Source organism: Salmo salar, chromosome ssa06 (assembly GCF_905237065.1).
Source record: "Salmo salar chromosome ssa06, Ssal_v3.1, whole genome shotgun sequence".
NCBI lineage: Eukaryota > Metazoa > Chordata > Actinopteri > Salmoniformes > Salmonidae > Salmo > Salmo salar.
The window spans coordinates 67,299,052-67,322,283 of record NC_059447.1 but is presented as its reverse complement, the minus strand read 5'-3'; the positions used below and the strand labels follow the sequence as shown (position 1 = coordinate 67,322,283).

The following is a 23,232-nucleotide window of genomic DNA, read 5'->3' as shown; positions in this document are numbered from 1 at the left end:
TCATTACAGTCCATCTGCAATGTTCTGAGTATTTCACCTCACTGATAAGGCCTTTACATCAGGTAAAATGCAACAAAGTACGCACCTCCCCTCCATTGGCGTACTCCATGACGAAACACAAGCGGTCGTGCGTCTGGAAGGAGTACTTCAGACCCTTTACGGAGCGGATGAAGGAAGAGCACAATTAGGTTACCCATTTATATTAGTATAACAGTAAACAGAGGGAACAGAGTTCCTATTGCACACCAATGGAATGGTCTCTCACCGTTAAGAAGGGGTGTTTGGAGTTCTGCAGTACTCGGTTTTCAGTGAGAGTGTGTGCTACTTCATCCTAGAGAAGACTAAGGAGATGAGCTTGATCCAAGAAGAGGAAATACCAGTATACACAGACTACGCGAGCGCGCACACACACACACACACACACACACACACACACACACACACACACACACACACACACACACACACACGTCTACTCACTTTTGCCACAATCACTTCTTTCTTGAGGATTTTCATAGCGTAGTATTTTCCGGTTGCTTTTTCCTTCACCAGGATAACCTTCCCAAAAGTGCCTTTTCCCAAGAGTTTGAGGTATTCAAAGTCGTGCATAGTCTAGGAGACAAAGTGTTAAAAACAAAGAGATGGATGAACTTTATTTTACCATATCTAAAACCCTGCCACTGGTATTTGCCTTACAGCAACACAAATGCTGAGAACAGAGGGTTAGGTGTACGCACCACTTTGAGTTTGGGCTTGGTGAGGTACATCTCCATGTCCATGGGGTCTGGTGAGGAGTCCATCCTCTCCTCCTCCTGTTTCTGCAGCCCATCAGCCACCTCCTGGATGGCCTTTGTCCACTGCTCCCTGAGGACGGAGGGACCCAGAGGTTGGATGACTCTACGTGTGTGTGTGTGACACGTTATTTTTTAGGGGACCAGAAGTCCCCACAAGAATAGTAAACAACAATTTCAGCAACTGGGGACATTGTTAGTCCCCATAAGGTCAAATGCTATTTCTAGGGGGTTTAGGGTTAAGGTTAGAATTAGTGTTAGAAGCTACGGTTAGTTTTAAGGTTAGGAGCTAGGGTTAGGGAAAGAGTACAGGTTAGGTTTAGGGAAAATAGGATTTATAGGACTGAATTGTGTGTCCCCCACAAGGTTAGCTGTACAAGACAGTGTGTGTATGTGTGTAACCTACCTATCCTCTGGGCTCTCCACATGGAAGGTGCGTTCTATGACAGTGGTCCACTGTAGGCAGCGGATGATGAATGTGTTGGGCTTGGGTCGCTCAGTCTTCATCAGCTGACATTCTGCTGGTCATAAGGAAAAAGAGAGGGAGAGAGCGGGAACGTGAGCGAGATATGTCATGTGGTGAACCATCAGGGATGCATAGAATGTAGTGCAGGGCAAGAACAAAAATGTGCAACCTCTGAGGTACTTGAGGACCTGAGTGGAGATGCACTGCTCAATTTGTGTGTTAAATATTGTGATTAGGGGGGAGAGGGTCAGAGGGTTGCCTTACGTGCTACTGAGAAGTTATTGAGTGGCGTCTCCAGTTGGTCGACGTCTTGCGGTCGCTCCTTGTACCCGATGAACGTACCGTCTCTCTTCAGCAAGAAATACCTGGGCCTCCAGGTCTTTATGTACTCTCCTGAGAGGAAGCGAGAGAACCATTTAACAGATACCCTTTAGCCAATTGCAGGTATTACATCAGAAAGGAGACTACTCAACCTGTCAGTACAATCCTAACCCAGTCTGAAGAGCCATAAGAGCACTGAGCTATCGCTAACCCTAGGGGGAGCTAGTAATGGTAGCATGTTGGACAAGTGTGTGAGAGAGACTGAGTTTGGTTGACCGCAAACTTCTGAGGCATTTGTCTTGGTGGTTTCGTCGAAAACAGAACTTCCCCTCATAGGCCTTTTCTATATCTCCCCTTTGCACTGCATGTGTGTTGTACTGCCTTCCTGTACTGTACCTTTAAGACAGGCAGCTAGTAAACAGGGTCTCTGATATGTTTTTCATTAATTTTTATAACTGTGACTACGGGTACTTCTGGTAATCAACAACCATATTCTAGAAAACAGGAAGTGACACACTAACAGCACATTTCGAGAAAAACGACATCCCAATCAGGTGTAGTGTCGGTGCTGCTGACTCATCTGTTAACTGCTCAATAAGGGTGATAAGATTGGAATCTTCGAAAAACAGTTTCATTTCACACGCATACTTCATGCCTAACTACTAAGGCAGATGAGTGTGTGATGCTCCTAGGGCAAAGTGACCTAATGAACAAGCTGTTGCCTTATAAAAGACAATCCATACCTATTAAGTGTTGTTGCATGGTGCCTGTCTAGACTCATTTACCAATGCCACTCATCTGAAACCCATATCTTTGCAAACACATAGGCCAAGGGTTAAACTTGCGGTAATTTATGGCAGCTTGGTAATTTCAACTTTTAATTTTTTAATTGTAGTTGTATATAGTATTCTTTTTTATATCTCTGTGTCAATATTGTCCATAGGTTTCAAGAGAAAAGCCTAATTTTTTTTCAACATTTTGGTGCCAAAACATTTAAAGTAAAATAAAAAAAAAGGCTATTTCATGCAGACACACACACACACACACAAATTAAATTGTATTTGTCACATGCTTCATAAACAACAGGCTACAGACTAATAGTCAAAAGCTTACTTACGGGTCCTTTTCCAACAGAGTAAAAAAAAAAAAAAGTTACGAGGAATAACTGAGAAAAATAGCATGGCTATATACAGGGAGTATGAGTACCGAATCGACGTGCAGCAAATTGGAGGAAAACGAGGTAGCTCTATAAATATACAATGATTTCAGAAAGTATTTAGACCTTAAACTTTTCACATTGTTACATTACAGCCTTTTCTAAAATGGATTAAATAAATGTTTTTCCTTAATCTACACACAATACCCCATAATGACAAAGTGAACAGGATTTTAGAAAGTTTATAAAAAATAAACAGAAATACCTTTAGTATTTAAGTATTCAGACCCTTTGCTATGTGACTAAATTGAGCTAAGGTGCATCCTGTTGCCATTGATCATCCTTGAGATGTTTCTACAACTTGGAGTCCACCTGTGGTAAATTCAATTGATGGGACATGATTTGGAAAAGCACACACCTGTCTATATAAAGTCCCACAGTTGACAGTGCTGTGGGATCTTCCCTAACCAGAAACCATGGATTGATGGCAGCATTCACACAAAACAAAGCGCGAACCACTGCTTTTAATCATGGCAAGGCGACCTGAAGCATAACCGAATACAAACAGTGTAGCTATTCCCTCCGCAAGGCAATCAAACAAGCTACACGTCAGTATAGAGACAAAGTGGAGTCGCAATTCAACGGCTCAGACACGAGACGTATGTGGCAGGGTCTACAGACAATCACGGACTACAAAAAGAAAACCAGCCCCGTCGCAGACACTGATGTCTTGCTCCCAGACAAACTAAACTTCTTTGCTCGCTTTGAGGACAATACAGTGCCACTGACATGGCCCGCTACCAAAACCTGCAGGCTCTCCTTCACCGCAGCCAACGTGAGTAAAACATTTAAACGTGTTAACCCTCGCAAGGCTGCCGGCCCAGGCGGCATCCGTAGCCGCGTCCTCAGAGCATGCACAGACCAGGTGGCTGGTGTGTTTACGGACATATTCAATCAATCCCTATCCCAGTCTGCTGTTCCCACATGCTTCAAGAGGGCCACCATTGTTCCTGTTCCCAAGAAAGTGAAGGTAACTGAGCTAAACGACTATTGCCCCGTAGCACTCACTTCAGCCTTCCCTGTGGCTCAGTTGGTAGAGCATGGTGTTTCCAACGCCAGCATGGTGTGTGCAGCGCCAGGGTTGTGGGTTCGATTCCCACGGGGGGCCAGTACAAAAAAAATGCATGAAATGTATGCATTCACTACTGTAAGTCGCTCTGGATAAGAGCATCTGCTAAATGACAAATGTAAATGAAGTGCTTTGAGAGACTAGTCAAGGATCATATCACCTCCACCCTAGACCCACTCCAATTTGCTTACCGCCCCAATAGGTCCACAGACGACACAATCAAACTGCACACTGCCCTAACCCATCTGGACAAGAGGAATACCTATGTAAGAATTAGAGGTCGACCGATTAATCGGAATGGCCGATTAATTAGGGCCGATTTCAAGTTTTCATAACAATCGGTAATCGGTATTTTTGGCCACCAATTTGCCGATTTAAATATTTTTATTTTATTTATTATTATTATTTTTTTACCTTTATTTAACTAGGCAAGTCAGTTAACACATTCTTATTTTCAATGACGGCCTAGGAACGGTGGGTTAACTGCCTTGTTCTGGGGCAGAACGACAGATTTTTACCTTGTCAGCTCGGGGACGCAACCTTACGTTAACTAGCCCAACGCTCTAACCACCTGCTTTACGTTGCCAAGGTAAGTTGCACGACTGTACCTAACCATAAACATCAATGCCTTTCTTAAAATCAATACACAGAAGTGTATATTTTTAAACCTGCATATTTAGCAAAAAGAAATCCAGGTTAGCAGGCAATATTAACCAGGTGAAATTGTCAGTTTTGCGTTCGTTGCACACAGAATCAGGGTATACAGAATCTGGCTCGTTGCGAACTAATTTGCCAGAATTTTACGGAACTATGAAATGACATTGTAGGTTGTGCGATGTAACAGGAATATTTAGACTTATGGATGCCACCCGTTAGATAAAATACGGAACGGTTCCGTATGTCACTGAAAGAATGTTTGAGATGATAGGTCATTAATATGGTCAAATCCAGAAACTAAGGTTTATTATATTATAGTTAAGTCTATGATAGAGCAGTCTGACTGAGCGGTGGTAGGCAGCAGCAGGCTCGTAATAGTCAAAGATATATGGTTTAGAGAGAAATAGTCGACGCGTCATAATTCCTGTAATAACTTGCGGCTGAACTTGAAAGGGGTTCCTTCTTTATTTTACCGTTCATGTCTTCCATAGAGAATGTCTTGATCTACTTCAAATAAGGTCTGTGTTTTGTGCTTAAACCGCCTCGGCGTTTCGATACCCGTGTAAATCTCACTAGGTAACGTTTGTCAACATATTTTCATAAATCCACTCTACAAAAAAAATTATTCGCTTATATTGATCAGAGTTATATCCTATGGATATCTACACAGTTATACAATTGGCAAGGTGGTGTAAGCCTAAACCAAACACAGACCTTATTTTAAGTTAATCTAAAAATATCCTATGGAATAAATGAAGAAACCGCTTTTCAGATTTTGCTAGGTGTCATGGGAATTGTGACTCGCACTTTGGTAGTCAATTCTTACCATGCCCATTATTAAAATAGGATTTCCTGCATATAGAAATTAGTTTTTGTTTTCAGCATTCATCACAGGTAACAAACTCTATTTTTATTATTCAAACAGTTGAGAGTATTTGTCTCCTAAGCAGACTCTTCAGTATCGTTGTCACTTCAGAGCTGTGTGTGTGTGTGTGTGTGTGTGTGTGTGTGTGTGTGTGTGTGTTATATATAGATATCTATATCTAAACACACACATATAAAAAAAAAAAAAACGGCCGATTAATCGGTATCGGCTTTTTTTGGGCCGCCAATAATCGGTATCGGCGTTGAAAAATCATAATCGGTCGACATCTAGTAAGAATGCTGTTCATCAATTACAGCTCAGCATTTAACACCATAGTACCCTCCAAACTCGTCATTAAGCTCGAGACCCTGGGTCTCGACCCCGCCCTGTGCAACTGGGTCCTGGACTTCCTGACGGGCCGCCCCCAGGTGGTGAAGGTAGGAAACATCTCCACCCCGCTACTCCTCAACACAGGGGTCCCACAAGGGTGCAATCTCAGCCCTCTCCTGTACTCCCTGTTCACCCATGACTGCATGCACGCCTCCAACTCAATCATCAAGTTTGCAGCCAACACTACAGTGGTAGGCTTGATTACCAACAACGACGAGACGGCCTACAGGGAGGAGGTGAGGGCCCTCGGAGTGTGGTGTAAAGAAAATAACCTCACACTCAACGTCAACAAAACAAAGGAGATGATCGTGGACTTCAGGAAACAGCAGAGGGAGCACCCCACCATCCACATTGACGGGACAGTAGTGGAGAAGGTGGAAGGTTTTAAGTTCCTCGGCGTACACATCACGGACAAACTGAAAAGGTCCACCAACACAGACATCGTGTTGAAGAAGGCGCAACAGCGCCTCTTCAACCTCAGGAGGCTGAAGAAATTCGGCTTGTCACCAAAAACAAACTTTTACAGATGCACAAATCGAGAGCATCCTGTCGGGCTGTATCACCGCCTGGTACGGCAACTCCTCCGCCCACAACAGTAGGGCTCTCCAGTGGGTAGTGAGGTCTGCACAACGCATCACCGGGGGCAACCTACCTGCCCTCCAGGACACCTACACCACCCGATGTCACAGGAAGGCCAAAAAAGATCATCAAGGACAACAACCACCCGAGCCACTGCCTGCTCACACAGCTATCATCCAGAAGGCAAGGTCAGTACAGGTGCATCAAAAGCTGGGACCGAGAGACTGAAAAACAGCTTCCATCTCAAGGCCATCAGAGTGGTAAACAGCCATTACTAACATTGAGTGGCTGCTGCCAACATACTGACTCAAATCTCTAGCCACTTTAATAATAAAAAATTGGATGTAATAAATGTATCACTAGTCACTTTAAACAATGCCACTATATAATGTTTTCATACATTACTCATCTCATATGTATATAATGTACTCTATACCATCTACTGCATCTTGCCTATGCCGGTCAGCCATCGCTCATCTCTATGTACATATTCATTCCTTTACACTTGTGTGTATAAGGTAGTTGTTGTGAAATTGTTAGATTACTTGTTAGATATTACTGCATGGTAGGAACTAGAAGCACAAGCATTTCGCTACACTCGCATTAACATCTGTTAACCATGTGTATGTGACCAATAAAATTGTGACCAATAACCATGTGTATGTGACCAATAAAAACCAAGCCATGAGGTCGAATTTGGGGAAGGATACAAAAACAATATCTGAAGCAATGAAGGTCCAAGAACACAGCGGCATCCATCATTCTTAAATGGAAGAAGTCCACGGCAAGCGGTACTAGTGCACCAAGTCTGGAACCAACAGGACCCTGAACAGCTTCTACCCCCAAGCTATAAGTCTGCTAAACAAGGCTGCTAAGTAGCAAATCAAATGACTAACCAAACTACATGCATTGACCTTTTTTTTTAAACTAACTTTTGCACTGAGTATGCACACACACTGCTGATGCTACTGCGCCACAATACGAAGCTGCTACCGTCTTATCTACCCTGTTGCCTAGACATTTTACCCCCTACCTATATGTACATAGCTACTACCTCAATGAACTTGTACCCCTGCACATCGATTCGGTACTGGTACTCCCTGTATATAGCAATGTTATTTTTACTTGTTATTCACCGCAAGGTGCTACAGAGGGTGATGAGTATGGCCCCCTTTTCTATTATCATCTTTAACTCTGCATAGTTGGAAAAGGACACAAGCATTTCACTGCTTGTGAACAGGTGGAGACTAAGCATGCATCAAAGAACATTTTATTTGAATGGTATTCACTGAGTTGGTTTATATTTAGGATCATGTTTTACAGATGTCATCTTATTTGATTATTTAATATATATATTTTACATGTTGAGAGATTTGTACTATAAGGTACTGAACATTGTCAAACATGAGTTAGTCACATAACTGATCTTTAGATGGTTCTTCATGTCTGTGAACTTAGTTTCTTTGAAAAGTACATTTGTGAAAAAAAATGTACTAGAAAGTTAAACCCATTTGAACTTGGCACTAAAAAGGTTCTATCTGTAATCCAATCACAGGCCTGAACAAATACAGATGGACCAATCAGCATATCTTTGCCATCTCCCTCCAAGTATGGTCTAGACTAGTCTTGCCAGCAATAATGGCATGCAAGCAAAAACAAAAAAGGAAAAAGTCAGAAATCTTAAAATAATTGTTAGGTAATGACAGTAATTCATCTGATTATCATAATACGTGTTCTGACTCCATCTTGTTAAATAGTGATATTCTATAATTTATGTATTCAAATAGCTATTCTTAAAAACAGAACATGTCTAATTCAGAAGTGTCAGATTGACATTTCAGAGCTATAAGGTTCTGTGATTGCACCAGTAAAAATGTAAAAAATAAAAAAATACATAAATAAATCTCTCTCTATCTATAGACAAGGGAACAAGAGCGAGGATTTTGATACTCTGAACTTTAGGTACCTTTAAAAAAGGTGGACCTTAATGGGTTATGAAAGAATAATACACTTCAAATAGTTCTGAGATCTGGGATGTGAAAACGTTGATGCTCAATATCTCAGAAATATGCTTTGCACAGATGGCATTATAAGGGTCTAAGGTCACGATTCGATAAGGCCACACAGAGGGCCAGAGATAATTACACACTTATGATAATCTGAAGTACCCCAAAAGGCCACTAGAATAAAGCAGCAGAGTGTGCGCGTCAGGGTTTCCCAGTTAGTAAAATGTGGTGCCGGATATTTGACCAGCAGCATTTAAAATGTAGTGGACCCATATGCATTTGGTGCGTAACCGGATTAGGGTGTCCACCCACGGTGCTAAGAATTTCATAATTCACATTTAGATCATGGTAATTCATATTAACAGAACATGCAAATCCAGGATGCAACGATGTGCAGTCCTTCTTACCGAATTCTGATGCATACTTTGAAGGACGTTAGAATTACTGTCTACATGTACTTTTCCTCAGCCAACAAAACAAGCAACGAACAGCAAAATCACTAGCCTTTTTCAATATACTATCGTCCCATAGTAGAAAAGTTTACCTATTCTACTGGTCAGCTTGTCGAGAAAGAAATAACCTATTCCAAACACACAGACAGTTGTGAGGGGGATGAGTGATGCAACAGATCAGAAACTTTTGCTAAAAATGCGGATAAACTAGTATTTATTTACATTATAAGAGCAGCAATGCGCACAAGTCAGTAGGCTACGCATGCATGAACGTTCCGAACACACCGACATCGTTTTGCGGAAAATAGTACACACCACAATCTGGATATGTATGCAACAAAAGTTCAACATTCTCTTTCTGCTAATATTTTCGTCAAGCAAATCTACACATACAGTTTGACGCATACTTTCGATAAATCCAAGTGTGCACCACACCGAACGCACTGCAACTGCCTCTGCAACGCAAACGCAGTGTTTCATTTGAAATTAATGGAATTCTGATGTACCAAAATGCAACGCTGTCGGTGTTCGAAGCATAATGGAATTAGCAGTAAAACGCAGTCCTCAAAAGCGCCCCGCACATGCGAACAGTTTCATGTGAAAGACTTGAATATCGAAAGAGGGGAGATCTAATATGCTACAACTCGCATGGGTGGCTAATATGACTAAGATTGTGCTACTGGACAATGAAATACAGTTTATATAAAATATTTGCCTCTACGGATACGGTCTGATTTTGGCTAGGCTACTTTGAAGCAAGGTAAGACATGCCTCATATGTAGTAAAACTTTAAGCATGTTTTTTTAAATGCATACTGCCTCGCGCTGATGAAGCCTGCCTTCCGTTGCCTATGCATTTGCTATTTGAGATGCTATAGCAGCAGCTCTCGCGCTGTCTGACACCTTCAACTCAAAGGTTCTGTATGCGGTACGCGTGTGATAAAATACTAAACGAATATACTGTACACGAGCCAATTTCATAAAATTATGCGTGTGGCATGGACATGGATGGTTTCGCACAGCTGCAGTTGCACATGATGCTCCTAGGGCAAAGAGTGAGCTAATTAAGAAGCTGTTGCCTTAAGAGTGGTTAGCTGACAATATCACGAATCTGATGCCCACGCTTCAATGGAGCAGAAGACTCTGTTGGTTTGTTTCTGAACAGCTAGCAACAATGACATGCAGCTGCCATGTGGGGAATCGTACGTGGCTTATTTCAGTTCGTATCTTTTTGACTGAAGTCATATCGATGCTAATATGGCTAAAATTCGCTAGCTAACCAACAACTGTAACGATGTATTTGAGAGACATTGTGCAAATGTATTAATGTTTTCAATAAACATTGTCGACAAAATATAGTTTACATGTTGTCAACAATTCAAGCCAACCCAGTCTGTTTTGCCTCAGTTGCGCACGTGTCATTTTATTTTAACAACCAACCTGTCTATAAAGACAATCCATCTCTGTATATTAAGTGTTGTTGCATGGTTCCCGTCTAGACTCACTTACCAATGACGCTCATCTCAAACCCATATCTTACAAACAACACCTAGGCCTAAACTTCTGGTAATTTACCAAAGTTACCAAAACTTTCGCTAATGAACTGGTAATTTATGCCACTCTGGTAACTCTGGTCATTTATATTTGAACTTTTATAAAAATGTATTCATATAGTATTCATTTGTTTACACCTGTGTCCATGAGTTTCTAATGGATCGAACATATGATTCAAGAGAATTTAAAAAGCATCGAATCAACAATAGCATTATTTTCAATTAACTCTGCAACTCTTCCAACCATTTACTTTTTCACAATTGCCACCAGTTTGACACCAAAACATTTACAATGACATTTTTTTTAAACAAAGTGTATTTCATGCTGAAACCCTCATATTAAAACAGCAATGATATTCACTAAGTTGATGATTTATATTTAGGATCATGTTTTACAGCTTTGTCATTCTATTTTTAAAATCTTATTTGATAATTTTATATATTTATTTTACATGTGATAAGGCCACACAGAGGGCCAGAGATAGACACGTGATTATCTGAAGTACCCAAAAGGCCACTAAATGTCATGTGAGAAAATTACTGTTAGCAGTAATATACTCTCCCTTTGCAACACTACATAAATCTGCCTCCACCCTAGTGGCAGATCAGTGCATTGAGGTAAAAGGAGAGAGACCCAGTAAACAATTGAGATTAAAACTAATAATGAATAAATCATTTATAGCTACCCAAGCAGGCAGGAAGTCAGTGGCTAAGCCCAGTGGTACAGTGACAGGGCAGATAAGAGATGCCATTGCAGTCTGGGTTAGGAGAAGGATGTGGTTTCAAAAGGAACTGTGTGTGGCTTATAATAAGAATCCACTTCCTCCTCCCGCCCGTTTGGTTGTCTTAGGTAGTCTCTTCTAAAAGAGGAGTCGAACACATGTAAACTATTGCGGTGTATGCATGTAGATAGCTACAAAAGAAGCAACTTAAACAAGTACCTTTATTGGCAAAACAATCAATCATCTATATATGCATAGTGTGCTTACACTTTGTTAATATAACTCTGAAAAATGTATTGCATGAAAATTGCTTGTGAGCAGAATGAATGAGGGCAGACCCGCACACTTCCTGTCTAGACTAAGACAAGTGGGTCAAAACGGCAGTCAGATGTCAGCTGTCTCTGGCCTTTTCCATTCAAACACAAGCACAGGCAACAGTGGTCCAGTAGTCTTCTGGTCAGTGGTCCCATTTGCAAGCATCTATGAGCCTTATGCTAGGTCTTGTTAACACAAGGTGGTACAGTAAGTTCTGTACGTGTACATTTGATAACTCAAACATTTCTCATCCACATGTAAGTGTTGAGAGGAGCCAACACCACAAGCACGTCTTAGCCTTACAACCACTCCAAGATTCCTCAACTCACTCCAGTGTTCAACCACACTGGGTCTGAGGTTTTTGGTAAGGAAGGTACTGGATGGCCTGGCTGACAACCATGGCCACCCTCCCCCAACTAACTGCCAATCTCTACAGACAGATCCTGGTGTATCCATCTCTGCAACATTCACAAATGGAATGCTTTGATCAGGCAAGAGTGGCACACCATCGCAAGCCACACAGCTGCAGGCTAAACGGTGTGGTCTGCTGCCTACAACATGGGTGTGGCTACTTCGACTAACCACGAGGCTAGTCCCATGTCAGGGACAAACCAGCTGCCAGGATACTAAAACAGACTTTAGGTTGAAGGTGGGATTTAAGAATACGTCTTTCCAGTGGTGATTTGAGTCACATCCAAACCATCTTGTTCCTCCTTCATCTTGTATGACTCATTTGATTGGAATCGGAGGACTCCTAGCCATGTTGAGAGATTGGCTAAAGGGAAAGGTGGATGCGTTCCAGGGAATCCAGATGTTTTTCCCTCAGAGCAGGCTTTTCCAGTGGGTGACTAACTCCTTGGCTTAGGCCCCTGCCGTGTTTCAACGTGAAAAGAATCACAGGGAGGTCATCCAAGCAGCCATCCGTGGCTTTGATTATCCCTGGAATAGTGGGAAAGTCCACGCTCTGTCTGCAGTGATGGAACCAATCCCATGAGAGAACACCTTTGAATACCATCCAGTAAATCTTGTGTACTTAACTCGCCTCACGCTAACAGCCCTATTTAATGGAAGCAAGACACAAAGACACAGCGGTTGACACAGCGGTTGAACCAAAAGGACAGATTTCCACCGGTCTAGTGTCCATTGCTTGTGTTTCTTGGCCCAAACAGGTCTTTCTTATTGGTGTCCTTTAGTAGTGGTTTCTTTGCAGCAATTCTATCATGGAAGCCTGATTCACGCAGTCTCCTCTAAACAGTTGATGTTGAGGTGTCTAACTTGAACTCGGAAGTATTTATTTGGGCTGCAATTTGAGGTGCAGTTAACTCTACTGCAGAGTATAAGTTCATTAGAGGTACCTCTGGGTCTTCCTTTCCTGTTGTGGTCTTCATGAGAGCCTGTTACATCATAGCGCTTTATGGTTTTTGCAACTGCACTTGAAGAAAGTTTTAAAGTTGTTGAAATATTCCGGATTTACCGACCTTCATGTCTTAAAGTAAAGTTTCGCTTTGCTTATTTGAGCTGTTCTTGCAATAATATGGACTTGGTCTTTTACCAAATAGTGATATCTTCTGTATTCCAACCCTACCTTGTCACAACACAACTGATTGGTTCAAATACAAGAAAGAAAGAAATTCCACAAATTCACTTAAGGCACACCTGTTAATTGAAATGCATTCCAGGTGACTACCTCATGAAGCTGGTTGAGAGAATGCCAAGTGTTACTACATAATTCCATGTGTTATTTCATCATTGTGATGTCTTCACTATTGTACAATGTAGAAAATAGTACAAATAAAGAAAAACCCTGGAATGAGTAGGTGTCCAAACGTTTGACTGATACTGTATCATTTTTAGAAAATGATATTCAAGAGATGGGAAAAGGTTTTCAGTGTCAACTTAAAACTACTAAAACCAGATATAAAGTATATAGAAAAGATAATGTAGCTATCAAATTATAAGATCTTTGAGAACTAACAACCAAAATAAAAAAAGTAGCCAGTCAAGGAGAATAAAATTCCCAATTTCATGGGCCCCCCATTGATTTTGCCATAATATTTGAGTCACTCAGATATCATAAGAACACTGCACAAGCCATGGCAAAATACGTAGAATTGCAGGAAACTACACTTATCAAAAATATAAAGGTGTTAGTCCCATGTTTCAGGAGATGAAATAAAATATCCCATAAATTTGCCAATATGCACATAAAGCTAATGTCTCGCAAATTTGGTGCACAATTATTATTTTTTACATCCCCGTTGAGCATTTCTACTTTTCCAGGATAATCCAGCCACCTTACAGGTGTGGCATATCAAAAAGCTGATTAAACATGATCATTACACAGGTGCACCTTGTGCTGACAATAAAAGAGCACTATAAAATGTGCCGTTTTGTCACAACAATGCCACAGATGCCTCAAGTTCAGGGAGAGTGCAATTGGCATGCTGACTGCAGGAATGTCCACCAGATCTGTTGCCAGAGAATTGAATGTTAATTTATCTACCATAAGCCGCCGTTTTAGAGAATTCGGCAGTACGTCTAACCGGCCTCGCACCTGCTGAAAACGTGTATGGCACCGTGTGGGCGAGCGGGTTTGCTGATGTCAACGTTGTGAACAGAGTGCCCATGGTGGCGGTGGGGTTATGGTATGGGCAGGCATAAGCTACAGACAACAAACACAACTGCATTTTATCAATGGCAATTTGAATGCAGACATATACATTGACAAGTTCCTGAGGCTCATTGTCGTGCCATTCATCCACCGCCATCCCTTCATGTTTCAGCATGATAATGCATAGCCCCATGTCGCAAGGATCTGTACACAATTCTTGGAAGATGAAAATGTACCAGTTCTTCCATGGCCTGCATACTCAGACATGTCACCCATTGAGCATGTTTGGGATGCTCGGGACCGGCACGTACGACAGCATGTTCCAGTTCCCGTTAATATCTAGCAACTTCGCACAGCCACTGAAGAGGAGTGGGACAACATTCCACAATCAACAGCCTGATTAGCTCTATGCAATGGAGGTGTCATGCTGCATGGGGCAAATGGTGGCCACAGCAGATACTGACTGGTTTTCTGATCCACGCCTAGGGCGGTCATGAAATTGTCAGCCGGTGATTGTCAAGTAAATAACTGCTGGTCTCACGGTAATTGACCGTTAATTAGCATAAAACATGTTTAGCATCCCCTGGCTTCCACGCATAGCCTACAAGCCAATGATGCAGACCATTGGAATATCTACATTTTAAAAAGCAATAAATATATGTAATATAGCCTACAACATCACAAATCCATTATTTAATTTAGACAGGTCTAAACAAACATGATATGAAGAAAATGTAGTCTATTTCAGAAGAACAGAATAGCATACTCTGAGTGGTCCTTACGTTAGGCCCGGATATGGCTTTGCCATATGACTGTGGGCTACACTAGTTTATTTTAACAGACAAGTTCTGCTTAGAATTCCATGGTATTATTTTGAAAAAAAGTGCGGTTAACAAAGAAACTGGTCCTATATACTTAATTTACAGTTTTTTATGCAACTTTAGTTGTGATAAACGTTGGGCTATAAATGTTTCGATTTTTTATACATGCATGATGGGACTCGAATGACGATTTGAAAAAAAGTCACAAGCTGCACACACTTCAGTCTCTCATTCACAATTTGATATTCTCGCCAAGCCTCGTATTTCCCAGCGGCATCCCCCTCGTGTGGCCATAATGCCTCTTAAAACTTCTTAAGGCTAGGGGGCAGTATTTGGAAGTTCGGATGACTGACGTGCCCAAAGTAAACTGCCTGTTACTCAGGCCCAGAAGCTAGGATATGCATATAATTGGTAGTATTGGATAGGAAACACTTAAGTTTCTAAAACTGTTAAAATAATGTCTGAGTATAACAGAACTGATATGGCAGGTGAAAATCCGAGGAGAATCCATCCGGAATTTTTCTTTTAGGTCACCACCCATTGAAATGCTTGTCTACGGGGAATTCAAAGGAAATCCTCCCAGATTGCAGTTCCTATGGCTTCCACTAGATGTCAAGTCTTTAGAAAGGGTTTCAGGCTTGTTTTTTGAAAAATGAATTACTAGTTGTAGTTTTTCACTGTGGCTCTCATTTTGACTGTAGTCTTGTGGCACGCGTGGATGAGGACACACCTCGTTATTTATCTCCGGTATTAAACATACTACATTGTCTTAAATTGTATCATTTATTTACATTTTAGGGTACCTGAGGATTGATTAGAAATGTTGTTTGACTTGTTTGGACAAAGTTTATTGGTAACTTTTGGGATTCCTTTGTATACATGTTGAACTAGTGGAACGGGTGGATTACTGAATCAAACGCGCCAACTAAACATACTTTTTGGGGATATAAAGGACTTTACCGAACAAAACAACCATTTGTTATGTAGCTGGGACCCTTGGGATTGAAAACAGAGGAATATCTTCAAAGTTAAAATAAATCACTTATCGCCATTTCTGACTTGTTTGGAAAATGGTTTGGAAAATGTTTAATGCTTTTGTATGTGTGGCGCTGTCCTCATAAATCGCATGGTATGCTTTCGCCATAAAGCCTTTTTGAAATCTGACAGAGTGGCTGGATTAACAAGACGTTATGCTTTTAAATGATGTATGACACTAAATATTTTCATGAATGTTTAATATTACGATTTTTGTATTTTGAATTTCGCGCTCTGCAATTTCACCGGATGTTGTCGAAGCGCCCCACCTTTCCCAAAAATCCATGCCTTTTGAGGCCAAAGTGGCCGTTGTGTCCTTGAGCGGAATATAATAGGCTAATTATAATTCCCAGCTGCCATGCTCCGAAGTACCTCTCACTCACATGGCTCTCTCACATGTGGCCAATGCCCGCTACGTGATCGGGTCCTTTAGTCATTTTAGTAGGCTACAAGTGAATAAAGACCGACACGTCGCAAATGCAACTGCGCACGTCCCCCATTATCGAATTCCGAGGCGCATATTAAAGATGTTAGAACTGTCCACATTTAGCCTACTTTGTGTCAGCCAACAAGTTGAGTGGGCTTAACGAACAGCAAAAGCACGGGACCGGCAATCTACTATCCCCCATAGTGCAAAATTTGACCTATTCTACTGGTCAACTTGTCCTTCTGTGCAATAAATAAATAATCCAAACACCTTGGACAGTTGTGGGATGCGATAGATGTGAAAGTCTCAAAATAAATAAGGTATGCTCTGTTTCATGCCTTAATTGATAATACAATTCACAAGCAATAGGCTAATATTGTCACCCATCAGACTATTCTTAATTTAATGTTGTCTTTACATATACTAATGTTTGAAATTAGTTGCGATTTAGAATGGACCATTATCATGCATCCGTCTCAGAACAGGGGCAAAAAAATGCATGTAAACTACGCACTTAAATAGGAAAATGGAGGACACTTTTTCCCATGGTTAATTTTCCCACGCCAGCCAGGTAGGCTATGTTCCTGTGTTAAAGCGACACAATATTAGGAAAGTTGATGAATAAAATGTAACAGGCCTAGCCTATAGAAAGCTGATGGCCATCAAATGTTCTCACGCAATTGCATAGCCTATAGAAATGTTCCGCAACATGAGCACTCATGAAATGTTTGATTTACATTTGCATTGATGTCAGTGATTAGAGGAACAATGAAGCGCTGAATACCAAGCAGTTAGCACGTTTACGCTACAAATGACCATCAGCAGCATCAGAGCTTGGAGAAGCCCAATTACCGTGATAAAACAGCCACGTGGAATTTGACTGCCTTCATGACCCGTGACTGCCAGTGTAGCAGTAACAGTCACCGTAACAGCCCTATCCATGCCCCTACCTTTTAAAAAAGTTACAGTATCTGACCAACATATGCAGATATGTATTCATGTGAAATCCATAGATTAGGTCTCAATTTATTTATTTCAATTGACTGATTTCCTTATGAACTGTAACTAAGTAAAATCTTGAGTTTCTATTTTTGTACAGTAAAGCTTTAAAACTGTACAACTTCCTCTCCACCTCATGCCAAAATGTGTAGAATTAAGGCTGTCCCCTGCAAAAAAAAATAATCTTGGTTGAATAGTCTTTTCTTTGGACCAATCGATTGGTAAATGTTTTAACATTTCTCCATATATAGACACATCCTGTGTTTTAATCAACTAAACTCAGCAAAAAAAAGAAGCGTCCTCTCACTGTCAACTGCGTTTATTTTCAGCAAAATTTATGTAAATATTTGTATGAACATAAAATTTAACAGACAAATAGAACAAGTTCCACAGACATGTGACTGACAGAAATTGAATAATGTGTCCCTGAACAAAGGGGGGGGGGGTCAAAATCAAAAGTCAGTATCTGGTGTGGCCACCAGCTGCATTAAGTACTGCAGTGCATCTCCTCCTCATGGACTACACCAGATTTGCCAGTTCTTGCTGTGAGATGTTACCTCACTCTTCCACCAAGGCACCTGCAAGTTTCCAGACACTTCTGGGGGTGAATGGCCCTAGCCCTCACCCTCCGATCCAATAGGTCCCAGACGTGCTCAATGGGATTGAGATCCGGACTTTTCGCTGGCCACGGCAGAACACTGACATTCCTGTCTTGCAGGAAATCATGTACAGAACGAGCAGTATGGCTGGTGGCATTGTCATGCTGGAGGGTCATGTCAGGATGAGCCTGCAGGAAGGGTACGACGAGGGAAGAGGATGTCTTCCCTGTAACGCACAGCGTGGAGATTGCCTGCAATGACAATAAGCTCAGTCCGATGATGCTGTGACACACCGTCCCAGACCATGACGGACCCTCCACCTCCAAATCGATCCTGCCCCAGAGTACAGGCCTCGGTGTAACGCTCCTTCCTTTGACGATAAACACGAATCAGAACATCACCCCCCGGTGAGACAAAACTGCGACTAGTCAGTGAAGAGCACTTTTTGCCAGTCCTGCCTGGTCCAGCGACAGTGGGTTTGTGCCCAGAGGCGATGTTGTTGCCGGTGATGTCTGGTGAGGACCTGCCTTACAACAGGCCTACAAGCCCTCAGTCCAGCCTCTCGTGGACAGTCTGAGCACTGATGGAGGGATTGTGCGTTCCTGGTGTAACCCGTGCAGTTGTTATTGCCATCCTGTACCTGTCCCGTAGGTGTGATGTTCAGATCCTGTGCAGGTGTTGTTACACGTGGTCTGCTACTGCGAGGACAATCAGCTGTCCGTCCTGTCACCCTGTAGCGCCGTCTTATTGCCCTGGCCACATCTGCAGTCGTCATGCCTTCTTGCAGCATGCCTAAGGCATGTTCTCGCAGATGAGCAGAGACCCTGGGCATCTTTTTGGCGTTTTTCAGAGTCAGTAGAAAGGCCTCTTTAGTGTCCTAAGTTATCATAACTGTGACCTTAATTGCCTACCGTCTAAGCTGTTAGTGTCTTAACCTGTTGGGGATAGGGGGCAGTATTTACACGGCCGGATAAAAAAAGTACCCGATTTTAATCTGGTTACTACTCCTGCCCAGTAACTAGAATATGCATATAATTATTGGCTTTGGATAGAAAACACCCTAAAGTTTCTAAAACTGTTTGAATGGTGTCTGAGTATAACATAACTCATATGGCAGGCAAAAACCTGAGAAGATTCTGAACAGGAAGTGGCCTGTCTGACAAGTTCTTGTTCATCTTGGCTCTTTTTATTGAAGACTGAGGATCTTTGCTGTAACGTGACACTTCCTACGGCTCCCATAGGCTCTCAGAACCCGGGAAAAAGCTGAATTATATCGAGGCAGCCCCTGGCTGAAACACATTAGCGCGTTTGGATAGTGGCCTGTCAGAGGACCATCAGACTGGTGCTCGTGCACGAGATGTTTTTATTTTCCCTCTCTTTGAAGGAAAACCACCACTCCCGGTCGGAATATTATCGCTTTTTTACGAGAAAAATTGCATAAAAATTGATTTTAAACAGCGGTTGACATGCTTCGAAGTACGGTAATGGAATATTTAGAATTGTTTTGTCACGAAATGCGTCGTGCTCGTCACCCTTCTTTACCATTCGGATAGTGTCTTGAACGCACAAACAAAACGCCGCTATTTGGATATAACTATGGATTATTTGGGACCAAACCAACATTTGTTGTTGAAGTAGAAGTCCTGGGAGTGCATTCTGACGAAGAATAGCAAAGGTAATAACATTTTTCTTATAGTAAATCTGACTTTGGTGAGTGCTAAACTTGCTGGGTGTCTAAATAGCTAGCCCTGTGATGCTGGGCTATCTACTGAGAATATTGCAAAATGTGCTTTCACCGAAAAGCTATTTTAAAATCGGACATAGCGAGTGCATAGAGGAGTTCTGTATCTATAATTCTTAAAATAATTGTTATGTATTTTGTCAACGTTTATCGTGAGTAATTTAGTAAATTCACCGGAAGTTTTCAGTGGGTATGCTAGTTCTGAACATCACATGCTAATGTAAAAAGCTGGGTTTTGATATAAATATGAACAAAACATGCATGTATTGTATAACAATGTCCTAGGAGTGTCATCTGATGAAGATCAAAGGTTAGTGCTGCATTTAGCTGTGTTTTGGGTATTTGTGATGCATGCTAGTTGCTTGGAAATGGCTGTGTGGTTTTTTGTGTATATGTACTCCTAGCATAATCGAATGTTTTGCTTTCGCTGTAAAGCCTTTTGGAAAAATCGGACAACGTGGTTCGATTCAGGAGTAGTGCAACTATAAAATGGTGTAAAATAGTCCTATGTTTGAGAACTTTGAATTATGACATTTTGTGGTTTTAAATTTGGCGCTCTGATTTGTCACTGGCTGTTGAATAGTGTGGTTCGTCCCACCTCCCCTAGAGAGGTTAAGCATACAGCTCAATGGTGGTTATACAAGGCTGCTATACTAAGCCTACTAATGACATTACTTATTATAATAACAACAACGAGATCAAGGAAAAAGTGGCATTATTATTATATATATATAAATAATTTGAACCTTTGGAACAGTGTAGACATAATACCAGAGGCTGGTCTAATGAAAAAAAAGTGTGATGCCTTTATTTCAGCATATCAAAGATTAAAAACAGCAGAATTTGGGTACTTGTTTTGGTTACAGGAGGCCTGATGCTCATGGAATCAGTAGGCTGTTGAACAAACACTCGAACAGGCAACAGGATGTGTCATTTCTGTAGATATGATTTATAAAGCCAAGCACATTTAAACAGTTAAGCTATTGATTAAAGACCTAATTAAGTTGGGGTTTCCTCTCCCTCTCCCTCCTCACTTTTACTCAACAATTAAGGCAAGGGCTGTTCTCGCATCTCCTAACTCTGCTGCTGCCTCCGCCCCATTGTTCTCAACACCAATATGCTGGTTAACTTCGCTATTATGCACATGGCAACATGGTCTATTTAAAAGGCACCAATTCAACAGTGCACTGATGTGTTTCAGAACCGCAGACAGCAACCACTATCCAACGCGGAACAAAACCCATTTGTAAAATATATATTTTTTTGTGATGCAACATTGTTCTTACATAATATAACCACATACAATTTCAGTAGCAAATGTCTGACTGATGGACTGTGCCATCCCCATGAATCAGTCCACTCAGACATGCAAGAATCAGACAGGTGTCTTGTACAACATGATTATTTTTTATTGCTACTGCTCGACTAAAGAAATCTCGGTCGACCAACAGCCTATCGACCAAACAATCCACCAGTCGACTAAAATGGGTCAGGCTTAGTAGAATTGCAATTAAGTCTCTGCGGCCAAGGGGGCCACTAAACTTTCGGTTGGAGGCTGTGCTATTGGACACACCCATTACCACTCCCCCTACGCTTCCTTTGCCACCACTGTTGAAAAAAATCCTAGGGGAAACACTGCTGCTAAACTAAATTTGTTATAGGATATTTGAGTGACAGGTGGGCAAAATCCACCCTGAGCAGAAAGTGCCCGACAGAACCACTCTGCAGCCTTCATAGTTTCCTGTGTGTGATGTCACCATGGTCACGTCAAGAGAGAAAACATCTCCAAATCCCTTGTGGACAAAACAGGCTCCCCGCCACATTAAGCGGCGCGAATCCAGCGCTGGCTGCCTTCCTTTTGATCAGGGCCCAGAGCCATTCTGGGTGGGGTCTGTCTGCATAGCTGAACTGAGATGACCCCCAAACTCCTAGCCACGGTGCTACACTGTCTGACTGGCCAAGGCTGGAGGGAGGGAGGGGGTAGGACTCTCCAGTAAAAACCCAATGGCCTTGCAAACTCCGACCATCCAATTTCTACAGTTTGTGTAGTAGGTGTCTTGCTGCTGCCATCCTCAGCCACACCCTAATCCCTGCTCCATTGCATCTCCTGGCTTTTCTAGAAAGTTGGCCTCTGGTTGAGTTGGGTGTTGTACACAACCCAATAACACCATTTGCTAGAAAATACCATATTGGAGAGTCCGTAAAATATGATATCCAGTATAGGCTATCATAGAAGATTTAATGTGTGAAAACCATCGTTTTTCATTTTTGCAATCTGGTCGTCCGCGTGGCTAAAGCTGTGTTGAGGCGTAACGGCGTACGCTAGGGCTGGGTGGTATACCGTATTTTATGATATACCGGTATTGATGCAGGGACCGGTTTGGGTTTTTACTTTACCTTCTATACCGGTATTTGAATGTTTGGTTTGTTGAATGTGATACGCCATGTGTAATGTAAAAAAAAAAAAAATGTCGCTACTTGAGTCATCTCTCCGTGCCACGTTCCACACAGACCTAGCCACGCCCTCTGTCACTCAAGGAGCGCATTTGATGTTCCGCAACCACGAGACACTTGCGTTCTGTCTGCATGGTTAATGCAGCACATGCAACAATGTTGACGACAACGATGCCGTTTTCACTTTGCTTCTTAATATAAATCCACTAGCGTTCTATAATGACACTATTAGTTCGTGTTTCTTACATCAGCAAACAGCTAGTATGTCTTTTCTTAGCAAGTTGACCTAAATCTTGTGAGATGCTAATGCTAATAGCTAGCTAGCTAATAAATGTACTGAGTAAGCGCAAACGTAGCTAGCTAATACAGCCTGATAATACCAGTGATGGTGTAGACATAAATCAGCATCTTCTAAATCAAAGAGGAATATGCAAAGCAAGAATGTTAGATACATGAAGTAGCTACGAGAAAACAACATGCAATGTAGCCAAAGCTTAAAGGGTCCCCTAGGAAACACTTTAGTTCCTACCCTGTCACAATAACTCCTCCCTGGCATTTTAATTCGTTGTCATTTCAAACACTGTATTCAATGTGACCACTATTATATTCTAACTACAGACTTAGACTAGTCATTCTATTTCCATGATTACAACAGTTTTGCTCTAATTAGAAAGTCAAATCGCAATTGCAACATTTGGTTAAAAATAAGTCCTAGATGATTTGCCCATATCATGCAGCCCTACATGGCAGTATGGAAATTCTCAATTGAGCAGTGGTGTAAAGTACTTAAGTAAAAATACTTTGAGGTACTACTTTACTTTTGACTACTTTTACTTCACTACATTCCTAAAGAAAATACTGTACTTTTTACTCCATGCATTTTCCCTGACACCCAAAAGTACTCGTTACATTTTGAATGCTTAGCAGGACAGTAAAACGATCAAATTCACGCACTTTTCAAGAGAACATCCCTGGTCATCTACTGCCTCTGATCTGGAGGACTCACTAAACACAAATGCTTTGTTTGTAAATTGTTGGAGTGTGCCCCTGGCTATCCGTAAATAAAAAAAATGGTTTGCTTAAGGAATTTGAAATTATTTACACTTTTACCTTTGATACTTAATTACATTTTATCAATTACATT

At 41.6% G+C, this 23,232-nt stretch overlaps 1 protein-coding gene across 2 annotated transcripts in view; it reads right to left on the bottom strand.

Annotated features, from left to right (window-relative positions):
- LOC106607890 (RAC-alpha serine/threonine-protein kinase) overlaps nt 1-23,232 on the bottom strand; it is a 58,465-nt gene that overhangs the window by 4,348 nt on the left and 30,885 nt on the right. Inside the window, exons 3-8 of one of the 2 annotated variants that reach the window (XM_014205362.2) lie at nt 1,522-1,650; nt 1,198-1,312; nt 738-864; nt 481-612; nt 266-331; nt 86-154 (exon numbers count right to left, since the gene is read on the bottom strand). In XM_014205362.2, coding sequence (XP_014060837.1) covers nt 86-154; nt 266-331; nt 481-612; nt 738-864; nt 1,198-1,312; nt 1,522-1,650 — 638 coding nt within the window. The remainder of the gene's footprint in view (nt 1-85; nt 155-265; nt 332-480; nt 613-737; nt 865-1,197; nt 1,313-1,521; nt 1,651-23,232) is intronic. The other variant, XM_014205363.2, reaches the window with a different exon arrangement.